The 14,716-nt window shown below is 35.6% G+C and overlaps 1 protein-coding gene across 3 annotated transcripts in view; it reads right to left on the bottom strand.

The window, feature by feature from the left end:
• LOC106876558 (uncharacterized) overlaps window positions 1-14,716 on the bottom strand; it is a 262,972-nt gene that overhangs the window by 83,740 nt on the left and 164,516 nt on the right. For 2 of the 3 annotated variants that reach the window (XM_014925155.2, XM_014925156.2), the window contains exon 2: window positions 3,326-3,385. In XM_014925155.2, the coding sequence (XP_014780641.1) occupies window positions 3,326-3,385 (60 nt within the window). Of the gene's footprint in view, window positions 1-3,325; window positions 3,386-7,343; window positions 7,576-14,716 lie in introns of those variants that run through there. The other variant, XM_052965557.1, reaches the window with a different exon arrangement.

Raw genomic sequence — 14,716 nt, 5'->3', positions numbered from 1 at the left:
ACAGAGAGAGAGAGAGAGAGAGAGAGAGAGAGAGAGAGAGAGAGAGCCTCTCACTGCTTCACAACTGGAATTGGTTTATGTCCACATAAATTAGTGATTTGGCAAAAATATATTGATAGAATAAGTACCAGACTTCAAACTTAAGTACTCAATATTCCAGGCATTCAATCAATGGAACTACTTATTCATTGAATTATAGAATAAGTGGCCAAATATTCCACAAAATATTCCATAGATTCTTGTACTTAATGTAATCCTCAAAGCAGAATCAGCATGACATAATAAATGACAAGGCTAAACTTTTGAATTACAGCTGCAGGATATTGAATGGGCTTTTGCATAGTTTCCATCTACTCAATTTTACTTACTAAATTTAGGTCAACCCATTTCTATGTTAAAATGACATGCAACAAGATTGAACTCAGGATTACATAACTGGAAAGCAAACTTCTTAACCACCTAGTCATGATTGTGCCCACTCTGGAAATTGCAGATCAGTATGACATAAACCAATATGATATTCTGGATATTATCAGGCCAGTGTTATATAATTCTGTGTGATATTCTTAATATTATAAAACAACATTATATAGGATCACATATTAGTTATAGGCTACTGTACAATATTATGGACCCATATGACATTATATGCTTATATAATACTATAGGTTGCTACAGAGTATTATCAAAAAATGGATCAAAGATCCTTCCTAAGCCATAGCCTCTTAAGGTTGGTTACCCAGATTCTGTAGTGTATATATTTCACAAACACACACACCCCTATAGACAGGTTACTGGTCCATCACAGGACAGGGTACTATAGTATAGTATTATAATAATATAAGCTCACATACACTATTAGTACAAGTAACAGTAAAGTAATGAAACTGATTTGCAAAGATGTAATTTGACAAAAGAAACCAGGATATATTATAAGTAAGATATTAATATCTGACAGAGAAGATTCAGTGCATTCTGTTACCAAACTCTATGCTATAGTGCTAGGATAGGAAAGACAAACTTTCCTATCCAAACTACAATACATTCAATAAAGATTCTTACATAAAACATTTTAATATTCATGTGTACATAATGGCACAGATCCAGTGTTAACAGGAATCTGTTGCCAAACATCCCACACATGAACATGACAAATATCAGGATTTTAAACAAAAGTTATTATCCAAGGCCTTCTTAATTAAAAACGTATTGCCGACAATCGTTAATTTGGTTGAAGCACTCTTATAAAAGTATGACATTTCTATTATCTGAATTTCTGAGAGCAAAAGTTTACACTTCAGTACATTTCATTGATATTCAAATCTACATAGCTTCAATTGCATATCTTTTCTGACATTTCTTATTTTCTAAATTAAATTAATTTTGCTTATTTGGTAAAGATAAACCTACACTTTAATACCCCTTGGTAGATGATTTATTGTGATCTTATCACTTGTACTATTGCATGCAGAAATATTTTAATTATTGCACACTATTTGGCATTAGGAAGGGCATCCAGCTGTAGAAACTCTGCCAAATCAGATTGGAGCCTAGTGTTGCCATCCGGTTTCACCAGTCCTCAGTCAAATCGTCCAACCCATGCTAGCATGGAAAGCGGACGTTAAACGATGATGATGATGATGATGATGATATTTCTATACAGTACAAAAAGGCTTTATTGTGAAAGATCTCAGGGGTTGTGAGGGCCAGACAGGTTTTCAGCCACACACTGAGGCAGCTTTTACATGGACACCCTATCTACTAAAAGTAGTAAGACAAATCCTTCTTAAATCATACTCTACTATCTTAAAAAAATAAAAAAGAAAAGCACATTGCATAATATAGGTAAATATACAAAAGGAGGAGGTGGTCATGGTTGAAATGTCTTTGATCATAAGTCTGTTTGATCAGGGCTATCAAGGACTAATTAGAAATAGTTGCAACACTACAATTTGCAACTGACTAGGCACACCTAACTAAGTTATATCAGTTATATACTCTTCCACATTAAAACATCTATTAGTATAAATGTTTTTTTTTTTATTTTTGGAACAGTGAAACTTGAAGTAGATAAAGCAATAAATAACAGCAAGTAAATATTGGGTTTAAAAAAGCCTTTCACTTTTTCTATTCAAAGACTTTTTAAACCTAATATTTACACACTAATATTTATAACATTATCTGCTTCAAGCTTCAATGTTCCAAAACAGAAATATTACACATTCTCTCAAGATTTATAAATTCTTATGGCATCAGTAACATTTATTGGTATATTGTAATATTTTACATATCTAGACGTGTGTCTGACTAAGTTTGTCTATATGTGTTTAAGACAGCTCACTTCCCCACATATAAAATACAATGACATCATAGCCATATACTACACTCTACATATCACTACCACTACATTATGCTTCAAACAACTCTACATCACACAATACAATGGATTCCTGATTGCCTTATTGCAATGACCACAGCACTGTATTCCAGAGATGACCTGAGGATAAACAACATGTTCTCCTACAACACTTCACTCCTTGACCGTACTGTAGCACTTCTCCACTATACTCAAGACAATTCAACACTCACTGTTAAAAAAATAGACTGACAGAAATCAGATAGATGTATGACATATTTAACATTCTAAATTTCTCTCTCAGTAGATGTCTATATAATAATTGCACTTAATGTTCCAGCTAAATTTTTTTTCAGTAAAATCACATTACTCAATGTAATACCTAAATCTCCATCAGATAACATTTGTGTAATCACTCATCCTACTCAATGCAAAAACAAAATTTCTTTTCAATAAATTCTATTATATTTCAGGTGGAAACACATATTTCAAGACTGGATCTTTAGACTGAATGGTTAACAGTGTGAAGACGGATCAGTTAATAATATGCAAACAATGGTTGACAGTATAAACAGAATGGTTGACATTATGAAGACAGAATGACATCAACTTGGATAACAATTTTCTCCAATGCCATATTGCAATGCAACTGGACACATCATCTTTGCTTATCATCTAAGCGTTTCAGGTGTTTCAACAATCAAACACACTCACTCTAGCAACCTAACCAGGACTGATCAAACTTCGTTTTCTGTCCAGGTAGCACTGACTCATGCAGCATCACTTCATCCATGCCTCACATCACTTGATCCAAAGTCAACTTGAAGCAACTTCTGAAGTCTTGGTAGCTAAACTCAATAGATTTCTGCCTAAACATTGTTAAACATTGCAATAAACACTTCCAGTATCATAAATGAACTCATGCAGAGCTGATTGGCTACAACTAAACAACAACAGCAATATTCTCACCATCTGTGTGGTAGTTCTGATTGTTGACCTGGTCCAGATATTCACCGTTGAATTGATTAGCTGCAAAATAGAATAGAAAAGTAATTAACACAGGTGTAATCAACACAGGTGTTATTAAATAATCATGGTGTCTGTGTAGTTTTTATCTTTTAATTATTTCAAAATTATATTTTTCTTCAAGGTTATAATTTTCCACACTATTACAATCATCTTTAGACTGTATATTTACAATATTTATGTTCACAATTTTTGATTAGTTCAATTTCCAGCTGTCAGTAGGCCCCAGGCAAGATTCAAATGAGGAACCTTCGTTTGTACTATAACCTTGATAATTGATTTGTACTGAATGATTAGAACATTCAAGATAGTTTGAAAGAATAATTAAAACTTGAAGAAGTCAAGCTTGGACTAATTTACTACGTGACATACATTCTATGCTAACCACTCCACTATGCTACAGGAAACATAGCAATATTTACACTATTAGCAACACAGCATTAGATTATCATAACTATACAATATATACACATTATCATATACAGACTGTCAATATACACATCATCATCATCATTTTAATGTCCACTTTTCCATGCTTGCATGAGAGAAACTGTACAACAAACACACACTATGAGGTAGAGAAATTTAAATATTGTGTATGCTAGCATGGAAGACGGATGTTAAACAATGATGATGTATGCTCAGTAACACCCAGCATTATCACATTCAGAAATATATACACGTTATCCTCTATAAAAACACACAAACACAAACATTATCATATACAGAAAAACATACATTATCATGTACAAAAATGCACATTATTGCATAGAGAAACACAGGCATTATACTGTACAGAAATTGCTTGCAGCATAGGGTTATTCAATATCATAAACCTCAGTACTTTACTGGTACTTTATCAACCTCAAAAGGATGATCACAGTGGGATTTGAACTCAGAATGTAAATAACTAGAACAAATACCACAAGGCATTTCGATTATCATGCATGGAAATACACATTATTGTGTACACCAACACACAGATAACATCGTGTACAGAAATTCAAACACCTTATTGTGAACACAAACATACACATATTATCATGTACAGAAAAACACACACACATCCATAATCAGGAACACAAATACACACACACACACATACTAGCATATACACAAATGCACATACATCATCGTGTATATATGTTCACTCTAGCATGTACATACATACACACACACACACACACACACACACAAACATATAACACAAACAAGTACATACACAAATACTCACACTAGATACACAAAAACACACACACACGCACTAACATGCACACAAACTAGCATGTACACAAGACATACACACACTAGCCTGTACACAGACATACAAACACTAGCATGTATACATATATTCACAAGCAAGCACAGTAGCATGTACACAAATACACACACACACACACACAGTATCATGCTGTATGAATTTCCAATTAATTCTGAAGTTTTGTTCTGTTATTTGGTTCGTTTAACAGAAAGAATTAAAGACAACACCAAACTGTGCCCACGACACCAGGTTGAGGAGGTTGGCGGTGGCAATGAGTTGTAGTGAGAGAGAGAGAGAAGGAGGGAGAGATGTGATGGAAGGTGTGGGTGTGGGTGTGGGGGGAATTCCAATATTGCATAAGAATTTCTCAGAAGATTACCATCTTTAAATGAGATACGAGTGATGGTGGTGGGGAATATGTTGAGATACAAGCAAGTAGCATCGATGATGGTGGTGGTGGTGGTGGTGGTGGTGGTGGTTACAGTAAGGTGGTGGTAGCAGAGATGGAAGAACAAAGTGGTGGAAGGCAGAGGTGTTAGCAATGTGAAAGTAAAGTGGTGGTAATGATTGGTGTAATGGTGATGGTGGTGGCAGTGGTGGTGGTGGTGACGGTGGTGATAGTGGCATTGGAGGAGGTGGTGGTGGTGGTGGTGGTGACGGTGGTGATAGTGGCAGGGGAAGAGGTGGTGGTGGTGGTGGTGTTGGGGTAGAGGTTATTAGCAAAGTTGGAAGGAAAAGAGACAATACTTCCTTGTGAAGGAAACGATGATGCAGCTGCACTGCTTGCACACACAGACGTAGCATTGCACATGCAAATATATATACTGCACACAAAGACATACACTGCTACACACACACACACACACACACACACTCACAAACAAACACATATAGAGACATATACTGTTATACACACATACTGCTGCACACACACACATGCCATGGCACATGCAAACACGTACGATTGCACATGCAAACATGTACCGCTGCACATGTACTGATGCACATACCACTGCTCACACATGTACTGTTGCACATATGTGCAGCTGTGCACATGTAATGCCAGCAGCTGAATTTGGTTCAATACTCTTTCATTTCAAGAATTGGAATAGTTTTCTGGGGACCCAATGATGACGACAGTGTTGTAGCTGCAATTAATAGTGGTGGCAGTGGTGGTGGTGATGATGGTGGTGGTGATGATGGTGGTGGTGGTGGTAGTGGTAGCAGTGGAGACAGAGTTGTAAGTGAGGTAGTTGTGGTAGCAATTAATGTGGTGGTGGTGGTGGTGGTGGCAGAGGCAGTGGTAGATTTGGTGATGGTGGTAGCAATAGCAGTAACATTACTATAGCTATGGCTGTTGTTGTTGGTGGTGGTGGTGATGCAACTGTGGCGACAGTGAGGTGGTTGTTGTAATAGTGGAGGTGATGGTTGTAGCAGTGGTGTTGGTGGTGGTATAGTGATGGTTTGTAGTTGTTGCAGTGGTGTGGCCTTAACTCCAGCTACCAATGTCACAGTGATCACTGCCGTAGCTCGAAGGGAGAAAGGGAATGAAAGGTAGATAATGTAGATACACAGAAGAAGTACATATAGTGAGACATGTAAAGATCAAGAAGAGAAAAGAAAGACATAGAAATGGGCATAGAGAAAAGGAAGAGAAAGAAAGAGACGGGTGGAAAGATGAAGTGATGAAAAAGAGAGAGAAATAGAGAGCCAAGAGGAACACAGAGAGAATGCAAGAGACATAGAGAGAGAGAGAGGAAATTGAGGAACAATAAAATAACAAAGTAGAAACTGCAAGATGGAGAGTTTTCAGTTGAGATGGATATATATATATATATATATATATATATAATATATATAATAGATATAGATAGTAATAAGCAGAGAAAGGTAGAGAAGGATGAGTGAGATTATGTAACAAAGAAGGAGAGAGAGAGAGAGAGAGAGAGCAGGTAGTCAGGCAAATAAACAGGCTGATAGACAGACAGATAGATGGAAAAGCAGAGGCCAATGGGAGGGGGGATAACAGAGGCAGATGGACAGACAGACAGACACACAGAGAGAGACAGATTTATAGATAGATAAAGAGGGTAAGTATTAGGAAATTCTTGGATTGATGGAGGAAGAGTCAAGAAGAGAAAGATAATAAGAAAGATAAGAAAGCAAAAATATAATAAAATAATGAAGAAACTTTAAAGAATTGACTGGATTCAAATTGAAAGGAACATAAATCAATAGAAGCTAGAGAATGAAGAATTATTTTCTAAAAAGTCTTAGAGCAGATCGTCTTTATGCCATTATTGTGGTGTAAGTAATAGAGCTTAAATTAAAGTGAGGTATAGGTAGAAACAAAAGCCCAGCTTCAGTAAACAACATGGTTCAGTGAACTCAAGAGTTACACTCAGTAAACCTGATATGTCTTCTCTAATACAGATTTCATCAAGCTTTATATAATGTGAGCAGAGGTACCCGGCGTTGCTTTAGCACCAAATATGCAGAAATTTTTTTTATTGTTAAATTCAAATTATTTAACTTTTAGCAAGTTTTTCATAGAGTTTATTGCATGTAATTATACTTGCACATATTTTCTATTGTGATGCAGAAACATATCTAAGCTTAACTTTTTCCAGGTGTCTATAATATGTGAAGCTTATGAGATTGTGTTTATTAATAGTTTAATTTTGTGACTTAAAATACTACCTTTACGTTTTTCTATATTTTCTTGTAATTCTACACTGATATGCCACATACAAAACAAAAGCAATTCTAACAGAACTGTTGTTTTATTCAGCAAGAACTCTTGGGTAGACAGCAATTTTTTGGTCCTAGATATATTCAGTATACCTGAATAAAAGATCAAGTGGTTACAATTAGAATGTCTTTGATTATCAGTCTGCTGCATCAGGAACAGGGACATGCAGAGAATTCCAGATTGAAGCAGGATTCAGGGTAGAAATGATTGGATAAAGTGAAATACCTTTCCACTAAATAGCCAGAAAATTCCAACTTCATTAATTTAAACTAAATACATCATAATTTTCTAATGTGAGATGACCAGTTTAATACACTAGAATTGACATTCTCTGTTTGCTATAAAGACTTCACTTGATAATTTGTTAATAACTTTATCTAATATAATAATTACAAATGATATATGTCGCAGTGAATGTGAGTGACACTTCTTGAAGGAGAAGTGACCCCAATTTAATGCAAGGTGAAGTAGATCCTCATGAAAACTATAATCACTTTGATAGTGACCCTTAGGGGTCAAGTTTATGGGAAAAGTGAACAACATTAAACCACAAACAATGAGTTGATGTCAGATAGAACGCTGAGTTAACAAATAAGTTGAAAGAAACTATATTTCATGGTAGAACACCCAGTGCAATGGCGACCAAACAACACAAAAACACTTACAAACAGATAAATTATGTTTGCAATATCAAACTAAGTTATATGGATATGAATCTGGCTCTATAGAAATCAGAATTCTTGAAATAACAAACTAATTACAACTGTTTCAGGCTTTGTTTGATAATTTCTGATGGTAATTCAATAAAGAAAACTGAATCAATGAAATCATGTTGCTGCCACTGGAATGATAGATGAGATGGAGGTGGAGGAATAGAGATAGAGAAGGTGACGAAAGAAGAGACAGACTTCTAAGAAGGACTTAACCAAAATCAAAGCTAATCTAATGACCAATAGAATAACTGGTTTTTATATTATACAATCTAATTAGACAAGTGCTGATGATGTCCATGATGTTGTTATTGTTTTGTTGTTATTTTTGCGCATCTATTGTGGGAAGTAACATTCTGTAATATATGGGAGTTCTATAGATTACTAAACAGTTTGGATTTGTTAGTTTCACAGAAGGAACCATAGCACTTTTTGTAAATGTTACATGTATTTTTATTTATTCCAAAAACCAATAATTCTATAAAAACTAACTCACAAACCAATAACAAAATGTCTACACAGTAACCTAAATTGTTAGAAAAAGCAGCTAAATCCTCTACATATCACACCCTGCTATCTTAAATAGGAAAAGGATACACTGGATAATGTAAACCTTGACAGACTATATTGAAAAATAAAACAGAACAGTTACAGCTGGTATGTCTTTGGTAAGTAGTTTACTCAAAACCAGTGCTAAACAACAAAACTAATTCCAGTGACCTGAAAATGGCAGCCAAATCTTTCTCAATTCAGTACAAGATCCACTTTGGTCATGAATGACCATGGGATGCACCTAGACAGTTTCCCTTCCAAAACACAAGTCTGAGCAAGGTTGTTTTATGGAAGACCAGCAATTGCCCATGCATACCAGCCTTCCCCTCCATGCCACTGATGTTATCCAAAGGAAAAGCAAAGACCAATGCAGCTTGGCATCAGTGACATCACAGCTCATTTCTACAGATGAGTGAACCAGAGCAACATGAAATAAAGTGTCTTGCTCAAGAACACAACACACAGCCCAGTCCAGGAACTGAACTCACTACCTCACACTTGTGAGCCTGACACTCTAACCACTGAGCTATGTGCTTTGATATTCAATTCATGATACCTTCTTGAATAAGTAAGAACATGTTAGATTAAATGTTCTAGATACACTATAGCAGTAAATAGGATGATATGGTCACAGGTGGGACACCTTTGATCATATATTTAAGTGACCAGGTCTGCTTAACAAAAACATGAATTGATTTAAATCTACTACTTAGCAAAGCTGGCTTTGGATAAAAAGATCACAAAGCATTAACACATCGCTTAAAAAATGTTCACAAAATATATAAATAAACAAATGAAATACAAATAAAACATCAATAGATAAATAAATAAAACAGACTTAAAGGACACTGTCATGACTGTTCGCTTAAGAAGTTTGTTTTACAACATAACTTCAGGTTCAAATCTACTGAGCAGCATCCCGGGCAAGTGTCTTTGGTGTCAGAAACTGAAGAGAATTCTGTCTCTCTCTCTCTCTCTGCATGTTTGTGTCTACCCTTGTCTTGACATCATGGTGATGATAAATGAGCATCACTGTTACACAGGTAATGTTGTTCCTTTCCACTCTTGCACAAAAAACATGTCTGGCCACGGGGAAGTATTATCTTGCTTGGAAACAGGTGAGAGTTGGTGACAGGAAGGGCATCCAGTTGTAGAAAATCTGCCTCAACAAATTCCATATGATTCAAGTAAACATGGAAAAATAGATATTAATGATGAAATCCTACATGGAAGCCCATCAGAAGAACTATTCTTATTCTTGGATGCCTTCCTCTGAGTTCATTCCGTTGTATTTAGGCTACATCTATGATCTGAGAATAATTTTCTCCTTTCCTTCTGCCAGTCTTAGAAGCCCTGAGACTGGTATAGCTTTTCCTACTAAATCAGAATATATTTTTTTCTTTTTAATTAAAAAACACTTTGTCGTGTATCTGTTATACTGTGATTCTTACAGCTCTGTACCTGTAGGGTTTAATAATCATGACTGACCATCCTTTAATACATATTAAAACACTAATGTATATAAAATACAGAATTCCTCTCTTCTTCCTTTTTATCTTGTCTATCGTCAGCCTTTTGATCTTGTCTATTGTCTTGGTGTCCATTGTCCTTTGGTTGCACAATGTGGCCAGCCCATCCATATTTTTTGTCCTTGATAGTTTTTTTTAACTTATAAAGGAGAAAAAGAATTAAAACCCAGGCAAATACTTTATAAGCATTCAGTAGGGATCAAACTTGGCTAACTAAATTGTCCAGTGAAAGCCACTGTAATCCATCTAGGCCATAAATCTACTTTCTACTGCTTATCCAATACATAAATCTGAAGTTCAAACAATGAATAGATTCAGTACAGGGTCACAGAGTATAGCATGAAATTATACTTTATTTAATCAGCTTATGCATGTTTCGGTTAGATTGGCAAATCACAAAATTCTGCAATGCAGTAATCATGCATATTAATTTATTCCATATTTGATTGACTGATATTCTACAGAGATAGAGAATTTAACACCATCCTATCCTTGTCATAGCAAACCACACAGCTGGGAATAGAGAACATTTTAAAAGAAATAGATAGTAGTAAAACTTTAAGTAAATTTATCTGGAGCCACAAGGGAGGAATTTTAGGCATGATATTAAATGGTCTATAATAAATAGTGCACTACCATATAACATAGGGGAAGTAAAATGTAACTTATGCCTTGAGGAAACACTACATATTCTTACATCCAAATCTAACATATTAAATGAAGGAAATGAATTAATGTTCAGATGTACAATTATATTTAGAAGAACATTTAAAACCTTCCCAAATGCATGAGTACTTATGACTTGCTACTATTATTACTACTTCTACATGGTCATTTGAACTATTCCATGTAGGATGTGTCACATTTACTACTACTAATGGTAATAATACTACTACTAGTTCCACATTTTGCCAAAACCCCAAAAGGATGAGAGTCAAAGTCGACCTCGATTAAACTTGAACTCAACATAAAGATGGACAAAATACTGCTAAGCATTTTGCCCCGCATGCTAACAACTCTGCCAGCTCGACACTTTACTACTACTACTACTACTACTACTAATAATAATAATAATAATAATCCTTTCTCTTTCAGGCACAAAGCCTGAAATTTTAGCATAGAGAACTAGTTGATTAGTGCTTAACTGGTACTTATTTCATTGATGCCGAAAAGATGAAAGGGAAAGCTGACCTCGGCAGAATTTGAACTCAGAATGTAAAGATAGACGAAATGTTACTACACATTTTATCCAGCATGCTAAAGATTCTTCCAGCTCATCACTTTAATAATAATAATCTAGTCTAGTATCCATGGCACAATACATGTGTAACATACTACTACCATTACCAACACTACTACTATTACAATGAAGACGGCTACTACTATGACTACTACTGCTATTACTACTGCTACTACTATTACTACAGCAACTACTACCACCATCACCACTACCACCAATACACCACATTTGAAGATCCATTCATTTAAAGTGAACTCCTAGGACTGAAATATTCCACTACCACTTCCCACCCCGACACTCAACAAATCTTACAACAAAAGAAACTAGTATATTAGAATCTCAGAGAAATATTGGAATATTTGTGACTTATTTCAATAAGTTGACTATAATTACAACAGGAAATGTACTGACTTATTTCAAATCATCATCATTCAAATGTATATATATATACATACATATATATATATATATATATATATATAAAAACACACACACACATTATAATGTGGTTAGTGCTGAGATACTGAAGAATTGTTTGAGAAAGTTTCCAAAAATAGCTTTTCATTTTGATATTCTTGATTAAAGAATAGATTTCAATCCACCAAATGACTCGTTTTAATGGCATATGGCTGTAAGAGCTTTGCTGGAAGAGAACAGTGCTAAATATGGAACACTTCATTATAGAATTCTGTGATTTGAAGAGTTGTGATGGCTAGTAAATAAAGAGAAGTCAAATATTGGCAGTGGTAGTGGTGATGTTAATGGTGTGTTGAGTAGCTTCCAAGTCAATTCTTGTTATTGTTGTTCTGTAGCTCAAATCAACTCTGATTTGGCAGTAGTAGTACAGATGCCAGACTAAACTGGGCAGATCTGTGACAGTGACATAAAAGGTGTTCTCAATGCCTGGTTCTTGAGGAGATACATTTTAGGGTCCTGCATGAATTAAAAACTGGTACAAAAAACCACAGAAAATTTTATACTCTTTCTCATTTACTCATTTATTTACTTGTTTCAGTCATTTGACCGCGGCCATGCTGGAGCACCGCCTTTAGTCGAGCAAATCGACCTCAGGACTTATTCTTTGTAAGCCTAGTACTTATTCTATCGGTCTCTTTTGCTGAACCGCTAAGTTACAGGGACGTAAATACACCAGCATCGGTTGTTAAGCGATGTTGGGGCAGACAAACACAGACACACAAACATACACACACACACACATATATATATATATATATATATATATATATATATATATATATATACATATACATATATACGACGGGCTTCTTTCAGTTTCCATCTACCAAATCCACTCACAAAGCTTTGGTCGGCCCAAGGCCATAGTAGAAGACACTTGCCTAAGGTGCCACGCAGTGGGACTGAACCCAGAACCATGTGGTTGGTAAGCAAGCTACTTACCACACACCCACTCCTGTGTCTTTCATATATGAACACTCAGGATGAAGGGGCAGCTTAATGAATTAGGTGTAACCCACAGAGTTACTGTTTCAGACATACCTTCTATTAACCAAGAACCATATTGTAGACTGGAATGAAATGATTGGGTGCAGTTGTTTGAACACTGGCGATTTGACACAGCTGACTGGCTACTGAACCTATTTTGGTATCAGTATTGTTTGGCATTGGAAGTAAACATACACTATTCACTCATATGCAAAATATTCAGCTCTGTCTTAAGACACAACATAAAATGAGGGCTAGGGAGAAACCTCTCAGACATTAATAGAATGAAACAATTGAATGTGTCTATTTGAACACTGGCAATATGGAATGGCCAAGTGGACACTGAACCTGTTTTGGGGACAGTAGGTTTTTGGTACTGAAGGCAAGCACACATACATAGACACACATACAGAGAAATATATGCAGATAGAGAAAGTAGGAAAGAGAGAGAAATTACAGTTTATTTCTTGAACATAATCAACATAAACACTTTCCCTCTCCTCATAACAAAATGAGAAATATACTCACACACAAGGAGAGGTGGGGAGAGAATAAGAGATACATTAAAACATCCTATGTCTAATAAGTCAGTTTCAAATCAGTGACACGAAAACAGCTTTTCTAAAGAATCTCATATCGACTGTACACATACACCTACATAAGGTGACAGTGACACTCTCGTTATGTTGTACTCTCCACAGTCCAGTCTATTTCTGTATTTGGCAGACAGAGACAAGGGTAGTTTTTGTGTGTGAGGAGACTTATGGCAAGCAGGTAGTCTAAACAATTAAGTACCAATCCCAGATATATTATTTTAGATAAATCTTACCACAACTGAGAATCATAATTCAGGCTTCAGCATACATTGGTGTGTGTGTGTATGTGTCGACACACTCATATAAACACACACAGGCATCCTTGCATATACACCTACACAATTTTCCCAATTTACACACAAAATACTAAATTTCTGTTTGCTATAAGACAAATTAACATGTATTTATGAAAGAAGATACTGAAAATTTTGGGTGTGGTAGATAGACAAGAGGAAAAGAGAGAGGTAAAGAGAGAGAAAGGTGAAAAGAGAAAACAGATCAGAGTGAGTGAAAGAGAACCAAAGAAGAGCAAAAACATGGAGAGAGAAAGAGAGAGAAAGAGAGAGAAGGAGAGCCCTGAAAAGATAGAGGGAGAGAGTAAAAGGAGATGAGCAATAAAGTAGAAATAAGAAATAGTGAAGAAAGAGGGAAGTAATAGAGAAATTGAATGCTTTTGGCAAAAGAAAAATTGTTTATTTTGTTAACCACCTTAATTTTATTGGAAAATAAATTGATGGTAGTGCCCCTCCATAGTGAAATAGTTGTGGTCCCAGAAAAATGACACACAAACAGTTGCATAGTTACCTATATATATTAAAATTGAATGTGTGGGTTAGTGTGATAGTGATAGAGTAATAAAATAGTGATGTTGTGGAGGTTGTGTAGGATGGTGACACTGTCTAGTTGTGGCATGAGGTGGTAGTGTGTGGCAGTGTATGATGGTAGCAGAGCTGGAATGTAGTTGTGGTACCCTATTATGATAATAATGATGATGATGATGATGATGATGATGGAGGTGGTAATGGTACTTGTTGCTAACGCAGTTTAAACCCAGGTCAATCCCAATAGAACAAACTCTTGGCTGAAGTTATTCCAGCCATGGCCATTCTGTCTTTTTAGGAGTTTTCATGATTACACTCTTTTATGTAGAATCTCCTTGAAGTTAGTGGTACATACATACATTGTTGGCACTCCGTCGCTTATGACGTCGAGAGTTCCAGTTGATCCGAT

The sequence above is a fragment of the Octopus bimaculoides genome, chromosome 2, assembly GCF_001194135.2.
Source record: "Octopus bimaculoides isolate UCB-OBI-ISO-001 chromosome 2, ASM119413v2, whole genome shotgun sequence".
Lineage (NCBI taxonomy): Eukaryota > Metazoa > Mollusca > Cephalopoda > Octopoda > Octopodidae > Octopus > Octopus bimaculoides.
Note: the sequence above shows the minus strand (reverse complement) of the source record. Positions and strands in the feature narration are given on the sequence as shown.